The sequence below is a fragment of the Dermacentor andersoni genome, chromosome 10, assembly GCF_023375885.2.
Source record: "Dermacentor andersoni chromosome 10, qqDerAnde1_hic_scaffold, whole genome shotgun sequence".
In the NCBI taxonomy this organism is placed as follows: Eukaryota; Metazoa; Arthropoda; class Arachnida; order Ixodida; family Ixodidae; genus Dermacentor; species Dermacentor andersoni.
Genome location: NC_092823.1, coordinates 124788793 through 124812339, shown reverse-complemented (window position 1 = coordinate 124812339; position 23547 = coordinate 124788793). Strand labels below are relative to the sequence as shown.

General features: G+C 45.2%; 1 protein-coding gene and 1 long non-coding RNA gene across 2 annotated transcripts; both read left to right on the top strand.

Moving 5' to 3' along the window:
• The first annotated feature begins 691 nt into the window (after positions 1 to 691).
• LOC129388100 (uncharacterized) lies at positions 692 to 6291 on the top strand. The gene is made up of 5 exons (XM_055078147.1): positions 692 to 1104; positions 1200 to 1728; positions 3243 to 3311; positions 5189 to 5278; positions 5981 to 6291. Exons 1-5 carry the CDS (start codon positions 692 to 694, stop codon positions 6086 to 6088), a joined length of 1209 nt encoding a protein of 402 aa, XP_054934122.1. The 3' UTR covers positions 6089 to 6291.
• A 10119-nt stretch (positions 6292 to 16410) lies between these two features.
• On the top strand, positions 16411 to 21592 carry LOC126544938 (uncharacterized). Its single transcript, XR_011890501.1, has 4 exons — positions 16411 to 17422; positions 17943 to 18011; positions 18117 to 18206; positions 21313 to 21592. It is a non-coding gene; the product is annotated as an uncharacterized lncRNA (long non-coding RNA).
• The last annotated feature ends 1955 nt before the right edge of the window (positions 21593 to 23547 follow it).

The following is a 23547-nucleotide window of genomic DNA, read 5'->3' as shown; positions in this document are numbered from 1 at the left end:
ACTAAATACGCACAGTTACTATTCCTTAAGCTGCCCTAGGCTCACTTGTTGCCTGCTTTCTTGTTCTAAGTTTTATCCAATACAACGCAATGCAATGCAACATGTTTATTTAACGTCATAAGGATGTTAAGTGTGTCAGCGGAAAGCCAGTGTGAAGGCTTGGCGAGGACGACGTGTGCTACAGAGGTTTGCAGTTGTACGCGAAAACATACAAACAAAAACAGCATGAAAGCATTTTCAAAGAAAAAAAACTGAGATAACATACACAAGGTCACAGAGTTGGCATTGTTTAACTTTGCGTGCATCGATTGAGATTCCCTGTTTAATAAATGCGGGAGAGTGTAGCACATTTGCCAACCGTAACTAGTACGGGTTTATTCCGTACAAATTATTCTGTTAGTCTGTAAGTTTTATTTGGTCGCCTTTTTCGCTCTCTGGTAAGCACTAGAAGGCCTCGAACAGTCTAATTTGATGAGCAAAAGGTCGCAGCCAGGCAGCCAAATCTCACGAACACCGAATCGATGCGAAGTGTCCAAAGACATTGTTTTTAAAGACAACTTGCTGCTGATGCTGCTGGTAGTAGAAAAACGTAATTGCTGATTCGTACAAAGTATTAGCAGCCGGTACAAAAAAAGGTAACTAAGCGATTTTTTATTTGCAGCCCCAATCGGAGCTGCTGCCTCAAGGAACCATGGTCAGCGCAATGGCCCGACAGTTCAAGCTTTACTCCTGGCTCTGTTGGGCATCTGGCGTGTTCTTTATCAAAAACCTCCAGTCGGGACGCAAGGAAGACGGACTGGTATCGTGGAAGTCGTGGTACGGCGTCTACTCAATCGGCTGTATCCTGAGCGTCGCCGTGATCCAGCTGTATTTGATCATCTACAAAACACTGCGCATCTACGCCAGGGTTCTTTCATTCACCAAGTCCGTGGTCGTGGTAGGCCCCATGATCGTTACCACCAAACAGATCACAAACGTCGCAAGCGCCATTTGCGGCTCGCGGAGAATGCTGGAGTTCTTCACAAGGTCGGCGGAGTACGAGAAGGCAACAGCATTCGATTGGAAAAAGTACGGCTACAGGTGTCGACAGAGCTACGTCCTGAGGTTTGTGCTTCGGGCTCTCTAACCATAAAAGCCCTACTTTTGAAGTTCAAAAATCGGTCTCTAGTGAATTGTCTGTAATTGAAAATCTAACGCAGGCTCATCATAGCGGCGGGCTTTTTTGGGATCCTGGCGGCCAACGTCTTAATGACCATTCGCTTGCTACGATTCACCGGCGACTCATTGCGCGACTACGCTATCCATGCAGGCATGATGCTTTACACAGCTTTTTTCTTCGCCTATGACATACTGGACCTCGCCATTCTGAAACCATGCTACACCGTTCTCATCAGCTACGTTCGTCAGGAGCAGGATGCACTCAATTCGATTCTAGGAAAGGGCATAGACAAACGACCAGCCAAGATAACGGATGTGTCCGTACAGTTGGAGCGAGTGCGGCTGAACCTTCTCGCCATTGCGAAGCTCAGAAAAGTTCTCAACATGACCTGGCACTTCTCCATCCTGATGTCCGCTGTTGTGCTCCTCGTTGTGTCATGCGTAACGATCCACACAATTTTTGACGGAGGCCTGCCTACTGACCAGTTTATTTTGACCATTTCCTACTGTTGCTACATCACCGTCGACTTTGTGGACGTGACACGGCTCAGCCAAAGGATGGCGGATGAGGTGAGTGTTGATAGGCTGATTGATTGACTCATTGGCTGGCCGGTTGGCTGACAGACAGACATACATACAGTCAGTCAGACACATAGTGGCTCACTAACTTAATGTTATCTAAGAACACCTGCCAATGATAGACGCCGTAGTGAAAAGCTCTAGAGCTTTGACAAACTGATGTTGAGTACAGCAAACTAAGTTCGCACAAAAGCTTTCTTAAGATCCACCCAAATCAGAATTCGGACACCTTACTCGGCTAGAAAACCACGCTGTCTCGACATCACGTTTTAGTTTCATCTGAATTTAACAAATATAAAGTTATTTCCTAACAACTTCAGCCCCCATACCATGCTTTTGCTGGTTGGTATAGAACAGGAATATAAGACACAAAGAATGGCAACAATATGGAGATTGCAGGACAAGCATAGGAAAAGATGACACTAGTGCAATATAACAAAGAAAGTAAGTGTACTGCCGATATCAGCGATGAGCTAACACTAGTGTACGTAGCAAACACACTGCAAGATATCGAACCAAACCTACACACAAGAGAAAATGCAGGTTTTAACGACTTACAATGTAAAATGACTCAGTGGGGGTGGGAGGCCTTTTAAAACATTGTTACTCCTGTACATATCAGTGGGTGAATTGATAGTATTGTTACTTTACGAATTTTGTTGGCAATCACGGGCGAGGAGATAAACGGGAAAAGAAGCAACATCACAATGGCGGCGCCTATGTGGTTGGCAGTGCGACGACCGCTGAATGCGTTTAATTTAACCAGAAGCTGTAGCATGGCGACAGTTTTAGAGCGCTACTCTTAGACGCTCGGTTCTGTGGCAAGAGTCGGCGTCGTCTCTTGCAACCGACCAAACGAAGACAGCGGAGGATGAAAGAGGACGCGGAGCGCAGCGGCAGATGAAAGAAGGCGATAGCGAAGAGAACGACAAAAGGAAATCGCAGGACTCGGGTCCAACGGAAGCATGAGGCGGAGAGCGGAGGAGGACTGTATGGCGAAAGCGTGAGAAGAAAAGCCTAGTGCCACACGAGACGGGTTTCGCGGTGGCGATGGTTACGAGACTGCGTCAAAATAGCGGGCGTCATCTGCATCGAAAGAAAGCGTTGCATGAGAGGAGGTATGTCTGCGGCGGCTGTTATTTGTTGCGCCCACGGTTCACCCATGCGCTGCCTCGCGCGATCTCTCGATTAGCGAGGCAGTGGCGCCACACATTGCTCCGTTTGCAACGTGCCGCACGAGACCGATTATTCACGCCAGCCAATATATAGCAAAATGAAAACACGTATACAGCTGCACTCAAATTTCTCATTAGGGGGTATTGTAATCCTCGGTGAACATTTTAGAATATGCCGATGTATACCTAAGAAACTTTGTTAAACTTTAAATAAAACCCGCACTCTAGCGGCCACTGGAGGCACTCGTATGTTCTAAACGCTCACTTTACACGCTGAACTATATGTATTAATATATTGTTCATTTGTTTTCATCTCTACGCCCTCCTAAGGTTCTAGCGCTCAAGAAAAACCTCGTGAACGTCTCAGGTCTCCACAACTCACCGGCGCTGTTGCAACAGGTAATGTGAAATACAACGTACAACAAACGATGTAAATGCTGAATCAGCTCACGGTTTACTCTGCTCTATACTCAAATGAACAAATTAAATTAAGTTATGGTGTTTTACGCACCAAAATCACTTTCTGATTATGAGGCACACCTTAGTGGGGGAATTCGGAAATTTGGACTACCTGGGGTTCTTCAACGTGCACCTAAACCTAAGCACCACGGGTGTTTTCACATTTTGCCCCCATCGAAATGCGGCAGCCGTGGTAGGGATTTGATACCGTGACCTAGTGCTTAGTGGCCCAACAGCATAGCCACTAAACAACCATGGCGGGTCAAAAAAGAAATTCTGTAGGCATGAAGCAAGGCATAGGTGAATTTGTGACACCATGCTAGAAAGGGAAGTTTAGTTCGAGGCGATTCTGATTTTGTTCCGTCAATAAATGTGAAGAGGAATGGTACTAGCTTGGGGAACTACACAACCAGATATAATGACGTTTGTTTCACATTTTGAAAAGTTTGACTCTACTGACTGTGCAGATTGTATTTTTATTTACTGCCTGAACTATTCTCACAGTATCAGTGACTTATTAAGTTAAGAAAAATATTAAGCTGAATATTTTCAAATCAAAAACAATTACCGAATTTCTGTAAATGGCATCTACAACAGCATCGCAAATCTAACCACAGCGCTTTATAGTCAATGTAATATTTTGCTTTCTCTAAAGAAGTTGTTTGAAAGCCTCGTTCACTGTCTTGTATATTATTCCAAAACAGTGCAATTCACATTACCGTATCTCTGCCCCGTTACGGTAGTCCTCACGACACGTTTCACGAAACAGTAATATCTAGATTTACCATTGGTATATTGACTAGCAAAACTGACAATCAATTCAGTAAGCTATCTGTTTTAAAGCTTGTCGTAACTGAGCTAACAGCCCAAAAACATTTTATCGCGATAGTAATGTTATGGACCCTAAAGGCGAATTTCTGTCGCCGCCGTCGTCTCCGTAAGGTTCCGTGTAAAGTCGAAGTGCGATAAGTTCGCGGCTACGCGCCTAGTGCTTTAGGCGCGAGGAAAAGCATGCGAGGGCGACCCGAGAGGGACTGTGGCTTGGTGCAGCGGAATCTACTCGTTCGCGCGAGAAGGGGGGGGGGGGGCAGGGAGATGTGCGCGCGCTAATGGGGGTGGGGTGGGGGGTGAGTGGGAAACGTCAGGGTAGCGCAAGTCTCTGTTCTAGGCAGGCCGCGGCTGCCCATGTCGCGGTCACGGGCGTCCAATCTTTGAAGCAATCTGCGGCGAGTACGAAGGCTAGCTGACCCAAGATAGCTGATGGCCTCGTGTGCGCTGTGTTGTGCACATGTAGCTAGCGTTGAAGCAGGAGGTAACGCGAAAGGGTGATTAGTTCGCCACTGCTGCGGCTATTCACCACGCCAGCGTTCTGACAGTGAGTGTCCTCGGTCATCGAGTGAGCCGCGTTAATGTTTGCCTGCGCGCAGGTGACACACTGCTTGTTCGTTTAGCTAGTGAGCGAATGTTAATAGTCTACACAGCTTATATAAATGGTAACCTTACAGTGTATAGCTGTTTAATAGGTTCCTATCGCAGTCAATGCTTTGTCGTTCTGTCGAAGCTGCCATTTTATTCATTCACGGCAATTTGACACTTCCTTCTATTGTACCAGCAATCAAGCTCATTTATTCTTGTTTAAATGAAAGCCTTTCGCAGTTTCACGACAGTTTTGTATACGATGGTAAACTTTCGTAAGCGTCCTACAGTTGCTCTGAATGTATCACACTTATGACGAAGTACAAATGCGGGAAATAGAAGTCGCATGCCCGCTATATTTACGAAACTGACTCACGACCTACAAACATGTTTCCATGCAGGTCGCCTATCTGCACAAGGTCATCAAACCAGAAGAAATGTTTCTCAGCGGTGGGAAGTTTTTCAGGCTAAACATGCCACTACTTGTGTCGGTACAGTTGGTCTCCTTACTTCTTCGCCTGCAAGCGATTCTAAAAATATTGTGCTTAGAAAGTTGACTCACACGGTACTGATAAAAATTTTGCCTCTGAAAATTTCGCTATAATCAACACTAGTATGCTGGAGAACGCTGCGCCAAAGAAACCTTTCTGAGCACCTTAGCAATTGAGGCAATGTAAAAAGCATGTATTTTAGCAAGGAAATCAGCTGTGTAACAACGCTGCAGCGAGTGGACGGCTGTGCTTCACCAGGAGAATTCATGCCAACAATTCATGCTAATGATAATATTTCTTGACGGAACATTATGTCCACTAAAAGCAAGCACAACTCAGCGGCGTTGACCTTGCTTGGGGATCAAAGTAGGTGAAGGCGATAGGGAGTGACGCATCTTTAGAAGAGCGTTTGTTGTGGCCGTCATTCGAAAGAAAACTTCACAGCTAAAATTTTGGTGAGCTGAAATGGGGTGATGAAGGGCATGTTTACTTCTTTGATACCATGATCATTATAAGTTAATGACACCACTTCAGTTGCTATACACGATCAGTAATTTGTATCAAATATTCGGAGCAACAGAATATGTAGTCACTGAATCTAGTACGTTGACTGCGAAATGACGCGTTGAATTCGCAGATAAATGTTTCAGTATTCGCACGTCTATCTCTATTACTGACACTGCGCCTTTCCTATTGCTGAAGCTCGCAGGCTCGGTGATCACGTACTCCGTCATCCTGGTGCAAACAAGTGACAGTGTGGAAAAGTTGAAGACTGCCAGCTCAAGCCTTGGCACACCTGGAGCGCAGTGAACAGCCAGTTGTCCCACAGAAATAACGTACTTAGTCGCATAATGCTGTAACATATTTTAGCAAAATATTTGTGAGAAGCTAGCTGATGCGATAATTACACGTGGAAAGGCTTTCGAGAGAATCTACTGAAAGCTAATTAGAAAAAGTAGAGTGGGTGTTATTCGAGGTTTTCAAGTCAGCGACTGTAAGTTTAAAAAAGAAAACGTGTGGCAGAAACCGTCGAAGGTGATTATAAATATCAGTGATAGCTTTGTTGTTTCACCTGCTGCAATCTTGGTGTTATTCCTAAATCACAAAATCTTATGGGTGCATCAGAAGGCACACAAAGTGACAATCTAACTGCCAAACACAATACGAAAAGATACCACGGCAATGTACGTATCAATTCGGATCTAAGTCAACCCCGATTCTAAGCCGAAAGCCAAAAGTCAAACAAACAGGAAGAAAAAAAGAGATTATCCTCCAATGTAAGCCAACCGAAATAAAAGCAATGATCTTTTGAAGTCTCCAACGGTGTTTATTTCGAACATGAGACACTAGTGGCGAATTTGCTGCAGCTTACAGCATGCAAGCAATCACTCATCATCGTCATCAACGTCAAGATCACGAGACTCTTTGCCGCTCGTCTCCTCCCGTAATACGTTGTCTTCTGTACGGCCCAGCACGTTGGATATGCAACACTTCTTAAACGCGTACAAGATGACGGCAACCGAGATGTCCTCCCATGCAGTCTCAATCCAGCTTACCACTCAACCAGCGACGCGTGCTTTATGCGACGAGATAGTCACACGGGCCAAATTCTCGAATCTAAGCCGATGCGTGACTTTCGCATCATTTTTTTTATTGTGTGCTTAGAACCGAATAAATATGGTACCTCGTGTTTTACAGCACTCCGGGTCACAGCACCAAATCCCAGCACCTAGCAGCCTCTATTCAGACAGCAGACACCACACACACAGAGGTGCAAGTTGACTACTTCCTTAAACGGCAAAGTAAGGAATAACCAAAGAAAGTTATCGCTTAAAAAAGATTTTCACGCAGCACTTAGCTTTGTAATAAGGGCACAGGTGCCCTGTAGCGACAGTTTCTTTTGCACCTTAAAAAAATGGCACCTTTCAAATTATTTGACAGAAAATGCATGAAATACTGTGCCCAAATTGGCCGCTGCTTTGTATACAAAGGTTTTTTTTTTGCAGAACCTGGCAATAATTTTATTTATAGATGGTGCCCTAGTAACTAAGTAACAATTCTCTATTAAGTAATCTTGTGCAGATATTTTGTTGACGATTTCGCTGATGCTATAAACTTGTATAAATCTTAACGACATAGAATGATACAGGAAAATGAAGGCTGCATGTGATCAAGTGGTTGAAAAAGGAATGTCGCTGAAGCTTACGTCTCAGCAACAGAACTTGTCATGATCAGGGCAGCAAATGATTCCGTTGGCAGCATTCATGTGCACGTAGCGTACTCTCCCACAGCGGAATAGAAGAAGAAGCTGGTGTATGAGTAGGGCAAGGGAAGTCAAAGTGTAAGGCAATGAATATCAGTCCTTGCTTGCATGAATACATCGTTTCCCGTTCATGTACCCTTCTTAAAATATCCAATAGCAGTAGCACTAACTGTTCCCCCTATCCCGAGTAACACCTACCCATTTTAGCACTTTGACTTCGCTTACTTTACGCTATGCACCAGCTTAATCTCTTCCTCCCGCAAGGATGTTAAGGGAGAGTGAATGACTCCTATAGAACCTCTGCTAAGAATGCAGGGGTGGGCCAACAGAAGCAAGTCCCCTTGTCAAAACAACATGAAACGACATTCTTTGTTCAACCACTGCAAAAGCTTGTGACATTAAACACACGCTATTCACATGCTGAAAATGTGTGCTTTCACACAATTTATTATGAGGAATATCAGATTTCAATGTGAATAGCATTCTTTGCCTACTTCAACCGTTTCCGTCCGTCCGTCCGTCCGTCCGTCCGTCCATCCATCCATCCATCCATCCATCCATCCATCCATCCAGACTGCTTGGGCCACAAGGCGTGTGCTCCTGGTCGTGATGCGTCGTGATCCTGACATAGTCGTTATTCCAGCTTCATATCTTACTCTTCTGATGGCGTCGTTGTCACGTCTTGTAACCGGACTCAGTGGCCAAATTGGTCTAAAAGCTTGGCCTACTACGCGTGGGCTCGCTGTCGTGATGCTTTCGTAGTCGTTGTATCGCCGTCATTTCAGTTTTGTCATCCGACACTCGTCATGCCGTCGTCAGCCCGCTATCACCGACACACAGTCGTTGTCACCCCACCATACTGACGCCGTCATTGTCGTTCAATCGCCGTCTCTCCAGCTTCGGGATCCGACTCTCGTCATCCTAGCGTCAAGCGGACTGGTCGGGATGTCACACTTTTCTAATGATAGCACTGTTATATGTGCTGGTGAATTGGGGCCACTGACCAAATGTCTGCGAGCTGTCTCGCCACACCCTCCAAAACACAGTGCATCTAGTCGGGGCACACACCGAACACCAAGTCAAGCTTGGACAGCTAGACAAGTGATGTGTATCCCTTGAAACCACGAGATGGTTTGCCAGCAGACAGGGCTAACTGCATATCCTCTTTCACTTGGCTGGTTGTACGTGTGACTCCCTCTGTTGCTCACAACTGGGTACTTGGTAATTCTGCAATATTAAAATGTTTGCACTAGTCAGAAATAGTTGGATCGCACAAAAATACCTCAAGCACCATTCAAATAATAGCTGTAAATTAAAAACAGCTATCGTAACATACTAGCATATGGCACCATGACATGAAATAAACTTAGAAGAAAACTTACTTTTGCACTTCGACCTTTTGCTGAGACAGAAGCCCATCCCGAAGTACCAGTTGAATTGCTTACAGTTGGACTGCTGCCCTCTACTGGTGCATCCACGCAGCAGCAAACAACCTTGGCACTTTAATCAACTTCTCTCTCATCCATTCTCCACTACAGAGCAGTCATCTCGAGGACCTTATTGACAAAAACGTCTACCAACTTGTTGATTCATAGGTGTCCCTTGCCAAACCAGAGGCCTTCAAGGATGGTACTGGTCCAGTGCACTGCTGGACTCACAGAATGTGCCACAGAGAATTTTTGTTGCAGCCAAACACTGTAGCACCATCTCTACTGAATGTCACAGTGATATCGCTCCACTCACTTCCCTCCACGTGTTTGCGATGCAGTGCCCCTTCTGTGATGTCAATTAACACTGCATCTTTGCTTGAGCTTTCACTCTGACTTTTCATCTACGAGAGAGTAGAGAAGTTTTAATTTCTAGTCCACAAATATACAAGGTCAGTTTAGACTCGCATAAAAAAATGTTTATTTTTTCAAGCATCATACATATACGTAGAAGACAAAGAGCAGTTTGCGCAAACGCACTTGCCCGATTTCATAAATCATGACATCAAGAGCCGAACATATAAAAAGCAACAAATGATGAGTAGACATGAAATAAATAAAAGATATAATGATGCCCGAACTTACGTGGTTTAAACCTCAATTTGTTTCTTCAAATTTCGTCACTGCATAGCAATGTTGTGCACCGAAATCGCAGCACTGAAGTTAGAACAAACTAAACTTTGTCCGTCAAAATTGGCAGTAGGCGTGCTGCAGGTAGTAAAAAACTCGTAGTGCTTCACTAATTGCTCCTGCCAATTTTTCGCCTTTCTCAGCAAATACTGCGGTGATGGCAGCACCTCCCCTCCAAGTAAAGATGATCACGACATGTGCTAGGTTTTCCGTGTCACTCCAGTTGAGCCTTGCTGATGTTGAGTAGACCGTCAATGTAACCAATGCACCAGCACCACTCAGTTCAAATTTTAGCAATCCTTTCCTTGTGAACAGTTTTATAAACACGTCCTCTCCGCCCACCATGTCCGTGCTGTTTCCATTGCCCGTGTCCACATCTACAGACTGTCAGTTCTTCAATTGCAGGGTCATCTACGATACTCCTCAGTGGCTGCGACCGTCAATTACGCTTGCGTTTTCGGCGATGTCGTTCTCATCAGCCGGTGAACTATTGTAGTCGAGCGGCACGCTTTCGTCCGAGTGAGTCGGCAAGCAACAGTTAACTGGCTCCACGTTTGGAGAATGTTGGTAGCCCAAACCGGTACCAGGTACTCTTAAACGTTGTTAAAAGAAAGAGTGCTTCGTGGAAGCGTTAAACTTGCGCCAAGCTGCAAATAGCGCTCGCGCTTCCTGTTACAGAGTTCTGGATTGACATTTGCTGTCACCTGTAACGCCTCGTAGAAACACGAACGTTCGGAAAGCGCGGATGGCCAAGGAAGTCGTCACAAAGCCGACGAAGCCTCGGATCGACCACAATCACTAAAAATAGCAATACCCTGGCAATAACGGGCAATACCACCAAGGTACCACGGGAAAATAAAATATGAAACCAAGAGCCGCCGCGGGGTGACGCTTATGCCCTGCTTTGTTTTGGAGCTAAAATTTGTTCCTTCTGTATCGCAATGCTGTTTTCATGCACCTAATGCTAAAATGTTTTTTAATTATATCTAATCTAACAGAAAATGAAAATAACCAAGCAAACCAAATAAATTGTCCGCTTTAGTAAAATCCATGAAGGAAAGAATTGTAAGCCGACAACAGCCACAGCTTGCTCTTGTTCGTGCTGTCACAAAATCTGTTCATGTGGTATTGGAAGGTTTTGGTACTTGATTAGTCGTGCATCGATCGTGCTTATTATTTGTGCATATTACGTTGCTTGTGTACGCGTGAAAGTGTCCGCATCGGTCAGGTTTCGCGACCACCACTCCAGAGAGGTCGTCAGCGTCAATGAAATAAAAATTTCCGGTCCTAACAGCATTTTAGACTTTCACAGCAGCAAGTGAACTTGGAGGACAAACAAAAAAGTGGCTTTTAGAGCGAATCTCTGAGGCATCCGTTCCTGGGTAGAGCTTCGGCGTCGGCGTAGCCGTGCGAACACGCTCGTGCCACCGCTTGCGCGTTCATCGTCTTCTACAACAGCTGGCTCCGATGCCGTTCATCATGCTGGCGTTCCCATACTACCCCTCCCTTTGCGAAGGCCCTGACGGCACTGGCCGCACTGCCAGTCATCCCGGTGATTTCGGTCTGAAATCCTTTGCCTCAATATATTGCGACATAAAAACACGCATAAAGCTGACCTCAAATTTAGCATTAGGGAGCATCATAATCGTCGGACATTTTTTTCCCCGAGCACAGATCCTGCAGATCTTTTGGTAAGTGAAATGCTCGTGATACACACATATCGTTCTATAATTCTTGCTTATACTTAGAGTTTGCGTTTGACTTTGCTATGCTCCGATATGGCGCAGAGACAAAGGAGGCTGCAGACCAACCGCCAAGGCGGGACCTGGTTCCTCCGTGCCCGCCGGATAGCGAGAGCGAGATCACAGCGTCCAGTGCAGATTCATTGCACGAGGTAACTAAATTTGTACCAGTTACCTCGTGCATTTCATTGTACGAGGTAACTGGCCACATATATTTTGTCTTGCCTGTTATTATGCTGCATGTGCCCAGCGAGCACGAATATCAATTATTCCGATCGACTAAGCAGCAGGGCACAACTATGCAGCGTATCTGACAGCACAGAAAGGGAATTGTGTGGGCAAATTTTTGTAGATTATACAGAGAAAGATATAAAGTCACATCCAGAAGTGAAAGCGACGTCGTGGTCTTAAACTGCTTGGCGCGAATGTTTAAATTCCTCTAAACAGCGGCATTTTGACTTTTATGTTGGCTGTACGTTGTTTCTCTGAGCTTGCAGTTCGCCTCATCTTAGGGGCGAGCGTGTGTTTAAACCTCAATAGAGGCCTCTGCTTTAAGGAGGTAATCACACGATATTTCCGTGTCTTCTTTTTGTACTTTAATTGAAGATCCGGTATATCACAACCTTCGCAAAATATACTGTCAGGCTTCAAATGGCCATAAATAACGTAACTCTTCTACAGCCAGTTTCGGTTTGTTTATATGTGTTGTGACATCATGACACAGTATTCGCTGACGTGAGAAGGATATTACGTTTTAGCAACCCCACCTGCACGTTTGGTCGTTTGCTATGGCCATAGCGACGAGTAGCAGCATATATATATATATATATATATATATATATATATATATATATATATATATATATATATATATATATGTGCCACAGCGCCAGCCGTCAATACCGCTGGTCTAGTGCTTCCAGTTCAGATGCCGGAGACACCGCACAGATTGTTACGAACCTCCTAGGCCCATTTCTAAGATCTAATGTCGGCAACGGAGGGATTATCACCGACACTTACTGCATCACTCGATACACCTAAACATGTGCTCTCCAACGAGGCACAGCAGCCGAAGCAGCGAAATTGGACATTCAGCTTTCATGGCATGGCGCTCCCGCAGTTGTCATGACAGGGGTACGGCGTTCACGCTCACGCTGGTTGACACCGTTTTGAGGCTGCGTGGTACCGTTCGCAGGAAACGATCACCCACAAAATGGGCTGACAGAACGTTTCAATAACACTCTGGCGGACACGATGAGTAAGTACGTCGACACGGACCCCAAGAGCTGGGACGAGATTTTCAACCTTCGCGTACACAACACGGCTCGTCATGAGACAACACGCATGACCGCCTTCAGTCTCGTTTACAGCCATTGGACGTGATGCGGCAGCACGAGTGTGATGATGGCTAGACGGGTGATAAAGCAGTTCACGCAACGGGAAAAAGAAGCCGGGCCGTTTAAGCGTTTGCGAATCAAAGAACAGGGCTACGTTGCCAGGCGCTATAGTCTCAGGGACAAACTGGTTTCGTCCCATAGAAAGCCGGTGATACGGAATGGGTCTGGACACTCATTCACCGATGGGGGCTCTCTGAGAAACTACTACGGAGATACTTAACACCATGCAGAGCTGTGCGCATCAGTGGCCTGAATTACGAGGTTCTTCCAGACAGCTCTTATTGCTCCGAAAGCAGGCTTCCCCTGCCCAAGGTTTTGTACATGCTTCGTACGAAGGCGTACTTTTCAGGCTTTCGTTAACTGTGCACCTTTTCTGCATTGCCTCCAAAGCTCAGAACATTGGTATGATGGATTTTCGAAGAGGGGGGAGGGCCAAGTGCCTCATTCATATTACCGCGTGCATGTGCAGGCCACGAAGACTACGATGAAGTAGCATGGGAGAAGTGCAAGGACGAGACTGTACGATGAAAACCTTCTTTCGTCTTTAATGAAAATAAAACACTTTTTATTTGTGCCGTACAGCAACTTTCACATCTCTCCTACTACGTCGCAAGAATATGCAATACATATTCATAGAATCGTTGAGGCACCCACATTTCTGTGCGGCACTTTAATTTGTGTAATATCCAACACTAATCAAGCAAGACACCGCTGCGACGTATTATCATTTAAAACCTATTTTAACTTACCAATAAACGACCGAACGACAGGTGTGGTGGTGTGACTTTGTAGGAATCACAACCTGGACCATCTCGCCCTTAAGCGCTTGGTGCGCAAGATGCATACAAATCAGCAAAATAGTCATTTCACGTCAAACATTGGGGGCGTATGCCTAGCAAAAGTGAAGTACAAGAAAACAACACACTACTTGCAGTTGTTTACACCGGCCCAAGGGGCCACCAAGGAGACTCTAGAGTTCTTCTCTATAAGTCTAGTTACATAGATGTACACCCTAAACGCAGAGTTGCTGCACCGCGATATCACAAAAGGCCATACCAATGATTATAGCAGAAAAATTAACTTTGGACTTAGTACGTCCTCAGAACGCTTGTTCCATACAATTCATGAAGGATAGGTTTGGCGTGAAATGATTGTTCTCTAACTACGTACACACGTATCGAAGGCTACAGTGCGGATCTGACGGAGACAAAGGAGGTACACAAAGTACACAGATTCAGCGCTTAATTTCAACAAAAAGTTTTGTTGAAGGTCAGCGATGCGTCTGTGTATTGTGTGTACTTTCTTTGTCTCCGTCAGTTCCCGCGCTGTAGCCTTCTACTATGTTCAGCCAACTGGTTACACTACGTACCCGCATCGAGGACGGGTAAGGTAATTCGCCACGTCTTCTCCCGTGGGCTCATTGACTTCACAGCCCTCAAATACGTGGCCTAGTTCCTGATCCACGGCCTCCAGCTATAGGCTGGAGGCCGCCATATAGGCTGGCACCAAAGTGACGGAAATGAAATCCACAAGTCAATAAAACCGGCAGAGCATCGTCACTAAGATGCGTATCATGATTAGACGTGAGTGGCTACATTACGTGGTTGCTGATCGCATTACCGTTGACAATCATCAAGAGGTGGGTTTTTCCAGTGTTTTTTTCTTCGTTTGAGACTTAATGTCGCGAAAATGTGGGGTACTGTTTTGGTCGCCGCGTATTATTACCACCGACAACCACAGTACTGGTCTACCATTAGCAAGAGTGTAGCGTGCGCAAACAATATTAGTGGTGCTGGTGGTCGCCGATTGATGGCGTCCGTCGCGTTGTACGCTATTAAGGAGCAGCGAATGTTCCGCAACCGTGCGGCCATACGCACGAAATATGCATATTACCACCAATGGATTAGCTTGCAGGCGCAAATCGATGGGAATCCGAGATGCAGTCGTACGAAGTCAACCATATTTTACGTGGCGGACGTGGCTACACACCACATTACCCGCTCAGCCTAGCGCAGTGCACGAGTTAGTGCCATAAGGAGGGCAGTGTCCCCAAACCAAGGTGCAGACTGCCGTATTCCACAAGGTGAGCTCTCTTGCACTATAATTTAAACAATGCGCATATTCGTGGCAACCCCCCTCCCCCCAATTCTCATTGTTTAGGGACGAACGTAGATCAGAAGGTAGGCGATGAGGATGCGTGTTACTTCGCACTGGGCATTTTCATTTCGAGCGTGTTAACGCACGCTACAATATGTTTAAGCTTAGAAACCTTGGGGCCTCAAAAACAGGTAACTATTTCACCAGCCGGAGACACAGTCTGGTATTAAGATTTTCAACCCTTGCTAACATATGCGCATATCATAGTGGCATACGGTTTTACTGGCTGCGGTCACAAACGTATCGGTTATTTAACGTTTTTTTTAGGTACCGCGTTACAAAACCTTTGACGCCGAAAGTAAGGTAAACCGGTGATGCGTAAGCTTGAACGAAATGAAGAAGCTCTCCTAAATAATGTGGCCTCTGTAGCTTTCGTTACACGACGTATCTGAAGCCTCAATGGATCTATTGTTCGTTTGGATGCGTAGTATACCAACTCTAATGGAGTTTGCATAAGGTACGAGAGCCTTGTACTTCATTATATGTGTGCCACCAATTGTATGCGACTTTGCTTGTAGTTTCCAAGGTTGAAATATGTTTCTATCAAGAGCCGACAGGAAACCAAACGTCTCTCCTGTCTGACAAATGACCCTCCTACCTCATTCAAACATTAGTACGTTTCGTATTACATTAATGACAGTATAGATTAGTGGAAGCGCTGGGAGTTCAGTGTTCGGATTGTAACGATCTATCAGAAACAATGAATTATTATAGACAGTTGCTTCCTTTAGAACTGCTGGCGCTTTGTCTCGACGGTCAAGATACCAATACTGCGTAACAGTGAGTTAAATACATTACTGATTATCGGGTAAGCTTGTGCGCAAAATAATCAACCTTCAAGTCAGTTATAGGGATAGGCGCAATCCCGGTCAGTTCACTCAGTGATAGCTGAACTCTCAGGTCAAGTTCATCGGCTATTTGCCATGGCTATCAGTTCATCTGATCTATCGACGCAATTTATCGAATAACCCCGCACTCGAGCACATCGGGCGCCTAATTTCATTAGTCTATTTCGCTATAGAATCGGCGACAATATTAAAGAAATTATGGATACACTAGGCGTATCTGGCGCCAAGTGATAATTGCGTAATAGCGATAATCCAGTGACAGAACGGTGCCAGGCAAAAAGCAAAAGAGTGTACGCGTCACACTACTTCCTAGAACCTGCTGTGTTGGAAAGTGTAAATGTTGTTAACTTCAGTGTGCTGTGAACCCGTAAAGTTGTGACCCGGAATGCCTTTGGGCGAAATTGAAATCAGTGCAGCTCTGAGCTAGGCCATAAAATGCAACATCTTTCCCTGCTATTTAAATCTTTTTCCTTAATAGTTTCAAGACGAACTATCATTAGTAATTGGCTTGAGAGGTTTCGGTTGGCGTATAAATCTCATAAGCTAGATATCGATCAACATGCATAGTATAACGACTTTTCTGTACTTTATTTCTTGCAGACGCTCACACCGAGTGCCGATATACACTGTCCTTACCGTCCGGGTTTCTTGAACATTCTTGTAACGTATTTCCGGGCACCTACTATGACATCCTTCATGAAGCAACACTTCAAGTGGTATGGGCGTATCTGTCTGGTTTCTGGAGTCGCATTTGTTCAAATTTCTGGAACTAGCAAAGGACCTGGAAGCAAAACGCCGCTGAAGTCACTGTACCTATTATATTCTATCTTTTGCTTTGGACTGTTCGCTACTATTCAGGTGTTCTATATTTATCAGGTATCCCTGGAAGTTTTTGATAACGTGCAGGATTTCACGAGATCCCTTTACGTTCTCTTGTTTATCGTCCTTACATTAAAAATAATCGTGAACGTGTGTTGTGTTGCCATAAAGTCACGTTCTCTTTCCGATTTCTTCAAGTCATCGACGAAGTACGAGATTGCCGTGGGATTCATCGCGCCGAAGTACTGTGGCCAATCCACAACTTGTGTCACCGTACGGGTTTTGATGTCGCTGGCATTCATCGCGAACGTATCAGCGAGCACTTACCTATCTTTTGAGTTTGTAGACTACCTCATGTGCAACAGAACGCTCGATGTGTTCTTAAAGGCAGTCTGCTTCGGCGGCAATTTCCTGTTCTACGTGTACGAAATGGTACACTTCATTCTCCTCCGACCATGCGCTGAAGTCATCCGGTTGTACATTCGGCATCAGCATGATCTTCTGCAGCCTGTAGTTGATGGTCGCTGCAACGCCCCCTTGGCCAAGCGTTCCAAAGATATCGAAATGATCAGAATGAATCTCTGCTCCATTGTTGCACTCAAGGACCAGCTCAACGCTATATGGGGTTGGTGCATCATGGCCTCTGGTGCGGTCGTCCTTTTGGTATCCTGCATATGCATATACTCGGTGTTTGTCGAGGAATTTTCGACTGTGCAACATCTACTCACGATCATGTATAGCATTTCTTCAGCCCTGGACTTCGTCGACATTGCCAATCTTAGCCAGCAAATGATGAACGAGGTAAGCAAGCGGGAAGTCTTGTGCTTTCGTGGCACCCTTGTTTAGTGCATTTCGGAACTTGTAGATGAAAGAGCTTATAAATATGGACATTATTAAACAGAGGGCTCCTCTTAACCTACCTGAATGCTATAGTTATTGTCTCGTAAAATTGTTCTAAGAAAGTTCACCACTTGAATAAAGTGAACGTTGTTGAAAGTCAGCCAAGGGAATTTTTATTTGCAAACTTTGCAGTTTCTGCCCGTGTAGGAAGCAATGGTATATTGGAAAACAATTTCGAGGCTATTGCAATACCCGAAAACCTCAAAGGACATTAATCAGACGAGGACAATGTATCCGGGCACCGTACCGACAGTAGTGACAATAAGGGTTGTACTAGGCGGACAGGTTGAACGTAGACCACCCTCAATAAATTGTATGGCAAATCGATGGACACAGTACATGTGGTGTGGGGTTGTGCGACATGACTTTATGTGGAGTTCATAGTCCTTTGCATGTGATGGATGGTAGCTTTATTTTTCAGATGAGAAAAATACGTCAAACGCTCCAGAGCGCTCCAACTTACTTCGAAAATGGAGGCTATTTTAATCAAGTAGGTATCTGTACTCTTCCGATACTCAGTGGTGTGTGACGGGCGACTGCTATAGGATCGCACGGAACGGTTGAACCAAGATCGCTGTTCTTCTTCCTTTTTTAGATATGCCTTCTGAGGGAGTCTATAAAACCCAAGGAGATGGCCTTGTCCGGGGCAGGGTTTTTCACGTTTCATTTGCCACTGGTTGTGTCGGTAAGGCAGATTGCAATCATGCCTATTCATTGTTGTAAATGACGGTGCGGCCTCATAACGAGACGTTCATTTGAGGGATCGCCAGCAATTTTTGCGCCGCCGCCAGTAAGAGCGGGTGCGAGAGAGAAAATATGGGGGCTTTTGCTCCTTGAATATATGACTCTGCCTAGGCACTACGGAGGAAGTTTCCTAGCGCGTGTTGTAGGTGTTCGTCCCTAGGCGTGCCGGCATTGCGTAGTGGGGTCGAGTTTGTTTACGCTCGGACGCTGGCTGCCGGCGCTGTAAAATAGTGAAGCAACGGGCAGTGACGCACGATTTGGCGACCGCTGTGTCGGACAGACTGTTTCAAACCTGCGGCGCTCGAGCTAAGTCAATCATAGAGGATCATAACTTTCTCGCGCCTTACGGCGATGTATAACGACCGTAGTGGACCCTGGGCCGCATGCATTGAAAGAAGTTGTGGGGCGCGGTAGGACTGAACTTAGCGTCACAGGTTCGCGGCTGGACGTCACTATATTTATTCAATCGTGTTTTTTTACAAATAGTAACAACGTGCCATTATTGCGCACTATTGGCGGCACCTCCAGCAGGACACCAAAGCGGCAACGGGAACAGCAAAGCTAGAACCCGAACTGGTCCGTGGGTTGGGGCCGCGAAGGCAGCAGCGTGCCAGGGGGTGCTCGCATAAAAAAAATTGGCTGTCAGCGACAGCCGATCTTACACACCTCTCGCACACGCTGGCCCCCGCGGCCCTTCCTCCAGTTTTGGTTTGGGTGCTCTGGAGATCCTGCGCCGCCTGCTTTATTATAACCTCAGGTGTTCTCCTGAGGCTTCCGTTTACCGGTTACGTGTGCCCTCGTGGAGCAGTGCTTGTAAAAAAACCAATCTATCGTCGCGACGAAAAAAGCGAGCCGTGACTTATACAACACCAGTCAGAACATTGCCCCTTCAGACACAGCGATCACCAAATGGGACGTCCGCGCCCACTGCCTCACCGCGCCGGCAGACAGCGGCTGAGCGTAAACAAACTCGACCACACTCCGCAATGCCGGCATGTCTAGGGACAAATGAATACAACTCGCGTTAAGAAACATCCTCCGTAGTTCCTAGGCAGAGTCATATATTCAAGGAGCAAAAGCCCCCATAATTTCTCTCTCGCGCCCGCTCTTACTCGCGCCTGCGCACAAACGTCTGGCGATCCCTCAAATTAATGTCTCGTGTCTCATACCGCTAATGGGTGGCTAATACTTAAGAGCCCCGTGTGCAGTAAATAATTTTGCAATACAAGGACTTTAAGCACCGGCTTTTTTCCATGTGTGAAATTTTTTTTGTGAGCTTCATAGACCGGTGTTCTGCCTACTTAGTTTGCCCCGTGGTCACTGTTTTTCGTGACAAGCACTAGTCCTCTTTATCATCAGAGTAAGTTTGAAACAGCATAAGTTTATTGCAACTTGCCACTCGAGATACTCTTCTATCATTTACAACGACGCATAAAGACTCTTTTTATGTTGTGGTTAAGACAATCATGCACGTCATCACCATCATCAGCCTGGTTACGCACGCTGCAGGGCAAAGGCCTCTCCCATACTTCTCCAACTACCCCGGTCATGTACTAATTGTGGCCATGTTGTCCCTGCAAACTTCCTAATCTCATCCGCCCACCTAAATTTCTGCCGCTCCCTGCTACGCTTCACTTCCCTTGGAATCCAGTCCGTAACCCTTAATTTACCATCGCTTATCTTCCCTCCTCATTACATGTTCTGCCCATGCCTATTTCTTTTTCTTGATTTCAACTAAAATGTCACTAACTCGCGTTTGTTCCCTCAGCCAATCTGCTCTTTTATTATCTCTTAACGTTACACCCATCATTCTTCTTTCCATAGCTCGTTGCGTCGTCCTCAATTTAAGTAGAACCTTTTTTGTAAGCCTCCAGGTTTCTGCCCGGTACGTGAGTACTGGTAAGGCACAGCTGTTATACACTTTTCTCTTGAGGGATAATGGCAACCTGCTGTTCATGATCTGAGAATGCCTGCCAAACGCACCCCAGCCCATTCTTATTCTTCTGATTATTTCAGTCTCATGATCCGGATCCGCGGTATCCTATCCTAAGTAGATGTATTCCCTGACCACTTCCAGTGCCTCGCTACCTATCGTAAACTGCTGTTCTCTTCCGAGACTATTAAACATTACTTTAGTTTTTTGCAGATCAATTTTTAAACCCACCCTTCTGCTTTGCCTCTCCAGGTCAGTGAGCATGCATTGCAATTGGTCCCCTGAGTCATTAAGCAAGGCAATATCATCAGCGAATCTCAAGTTACTTAGGTATTCTCCATTAACTCTTGTCCCCAATTCTTCCCAATTCAGGTCTCTGAATATCTCCTGTAAACAGGCTGTGAATAGCATTAGAGAGATCGTATCTCCCTGCCTGACGCCTTTCTTTATTGGGATTTTGTTTCCTTTATGGAGGACTACGGTGTCTGTGGAGCCGCTATAGATATCTTTCAGTATTTTTACATACGGCTCGTCTACACCCTGATTCCGTAATGCCTCCATAACTGCTCAGGTTTCGACTGAATCAAACGCTTTCTCGTAATCAATGAAAGGCTGTATATAAGGGTTGGGTATATTCCGCACATTTCTCTAACACCTGATTGATAGTATGAATGTGCTTAATGCACCTACATGTGCTCAATTGGCTGAACTTACAAGGCAAAGAACCAACATGTGAGCAAACCGTTAAACACCCTACATGCATTGTAATTAGTTTTTCCTCCTTCGAGGCTGTATATTGTGGCGGAAGGGTACGTTGCAATATAACGGACAGTCACGTTCTTTATAACTTATTCGAGCTGCTTTAAAACGAGCTATTGCAACCCTCCTACAAAAACAATAATTCGACTGTTTCTTTTCTGTTACATAGTTTTGTGCGATAAGTCTATGTACATTTATCGCTGCCTGCAGGGACCTTGAAATTAAGAAAGAAATGAAAGCGTTAGAACAATTAAAGCCCAGTGCATGCCTATTGTAAACATTCCGTTTCAAGCATGTTTGATACAAATAAAAGACACGCGTTAATTATTACCGTGTCATTCATCTTTTCTTTCAGCTTTCAGGTGCAGTCATCACATACACTGTCATCCTTGTGCAAACCAGCCAGAGTGTAAAAACTACCTGAACATGGCGGGGTCAACATTACACTGTGAAGCAATTCGACACCAACGGGGAAGCTGCTGAAATATACGAGAACTTTCGTTGCATCGAACAGATGACGAATGCACCCTGTTAACCTTATCGTAAGCGCTTATGGGGCATCAATAAGACTGGTGTCCAAATCGCAACAGTGTTCTTGCTGTTAATAGGTATGTGGAATAAAGTCAATTATGTCACGTCAAAGACAGCGACACACTCACTGATACGCGAATATATTTGAACTCCTTTTTTTTCTTTGCCGAACCACATGAACGAATATATATACCTTGCTCAAGTTCCAAAAAAAAAATTCACTTCTAGAGTTGTGCAAATGAATACTACGCGATAAATATGATGCTTGCCGTAGTGAGGTACTGCGGATAAATTTTGAACCAGTGCATCTAATTTTGCCGGTGTAAAGTGCACACAATGCACGCTACAGTTACGTTTTCTTTTGTATTTCGCCCCCATCGAAATGCAGCTGCCGCAGCTAGGGATTTGGTCCCGCACCCTCGGGGGTACCAGCACAATACGAGTACCACTACGCCACCACGATGGGCAGACAGAAATTGAAGCAATAACACAACACTGGTTACATTGCTCAGTTCAGAGCTAGGTGACTTTTTCATGCGAAACAGTCCGTTGAAATTCTCTAGCAGTGGTCCTTTGAATTCGCGCTTCCTTATTTTAGTGCAGCGCTCACAACGTTGCCATTTATTGCGAGGCCAAAACTATCTTGAGAGTAGCTCAGGTATACATAACCTCCCAAAACATTGCCGCACGTGTGGCGAGACCGACAAGAAAAAAGATCCAATGCAAAGCGCTCTTCGACGAAACAACAATCCTATTCAGGCACAGGAATCGATTCGTGTGATAGCTCATGCAAGCTTTCCATATGCGTGTCCGCGGGGATAAGTGCGCCAGTCAGACTTCCGTCCGCTTCTCTGGTAGGTTCTTAACCAACTCATTCAGGTACACGGGGTAACAACCGATGTTCAAAATGATAGCCTTGTTTCGTTCTGTTTCGGTTTTCCTATTTATTCGCGCATTCGTTTGGAATGAACTTCAGTCGTTAGTTAGCGCTCATCCTCTTTTCTCGGGATTATCTCCGTGCCTCCACGCAAACTTTTTCAATATGTCGTCAGCTAGCTTGAGTAATTACTGCTTAACAATGTAGCACAGAACGTTTTCTCCGCTTCAGGTGGTCAGAAAATAGCAGATTAGATTGCTAGCGTAATATTTCAAATGAATCACGATATGAAGCTACAAAAAAACTAAGCACAGATCATTTTTGTGTAACAGTGTCAGGGCACGGTACACTGGCGCACTGAATTGCTTATACGTTTCCAATAATTCTCTGAATACCCGCTTTTAAAGACATAGGAGACAAAACCACTAGTCCCTGTCCACTGCACCTAACAGTGCAGTCTGCTAAATTAGAAACATGAATAAATGGCATGTTAGCCAAATTTGTATAAAAAATGGGGGAGGGGGTTTACCAGCATTAGCGAATCCGGGCCAAGGCAGGGGCGAAATGGAGATCTAATAATACAAGCGTAATACAATAAGTGTTTATCCTCTACTGCAAGTAGAATTATGCAAATAAGGCTTCTCACATCATGAAAACACTGCAATATTCATCACTATCTCTTTCTACAGAGACAAGACAATGCCCTTGTCATCCTTTAGTTGTCGTGATCGTAATTTCTTTCTGCCGCATTCAAAGTCGCTGCTGCACTCTCATGTCCTTCTTATTGTACGCGTTTAATGAGGTGTTCGCGCCTGTAGGTGTGACCAGCTACGTCTCAGAGGTTTTGCAGATGTGCACAAAACAATGTAAATACTAAGGCGAAGATGAGAAAATGTGTGCTGACATCCCTTGTACAGTTTTGCTGGACGATCACACACCAGGTTTTGATTTGTTTCAGGCAGTTTTTTTTATTTTCGGCACTGACATTCCTCTCAATTCCAGTTCTGCACTACGTTCGCAGAAATATTGTGGGCGTAATTCACGAAGTCATGGCTTAGTCAGTTTAGCATCCGTCTCACTATTTCCATCCCTTTATTCCCATCCATCTGAGTTTTCGCTTCTATTTGGCCAAGTGGTTCAGAAATGTTTTCTTGCAAATTGTTGAAAATTTTAACGACCACT

Excerpts from the sequence above, each read along its gene's own strand:
- LOC129388100 (XM_055078147.1), top strand. The coding sequence starts at position 692 with ATGGTCAGCGCAATGGCCCGACAGTTCAAGCTTTACTCCTGGCTCTGT. Across the intron at positions 3,312-5,188 it reads CACCGGCGCTGTTGCAACAG|GTCGCCTATCTGCACAAGGT; the intron begins GTAATGTGAAAT and ends GTTTCCATGCAG. Across the intron at positions 5,279-5,980 it reads ACATGCCACTACTTGTGTCG|CTCGCAGGCTCGGTGATCAC; the intron begins GTACAGTTGGTC and ends CTATTGCTGAAG.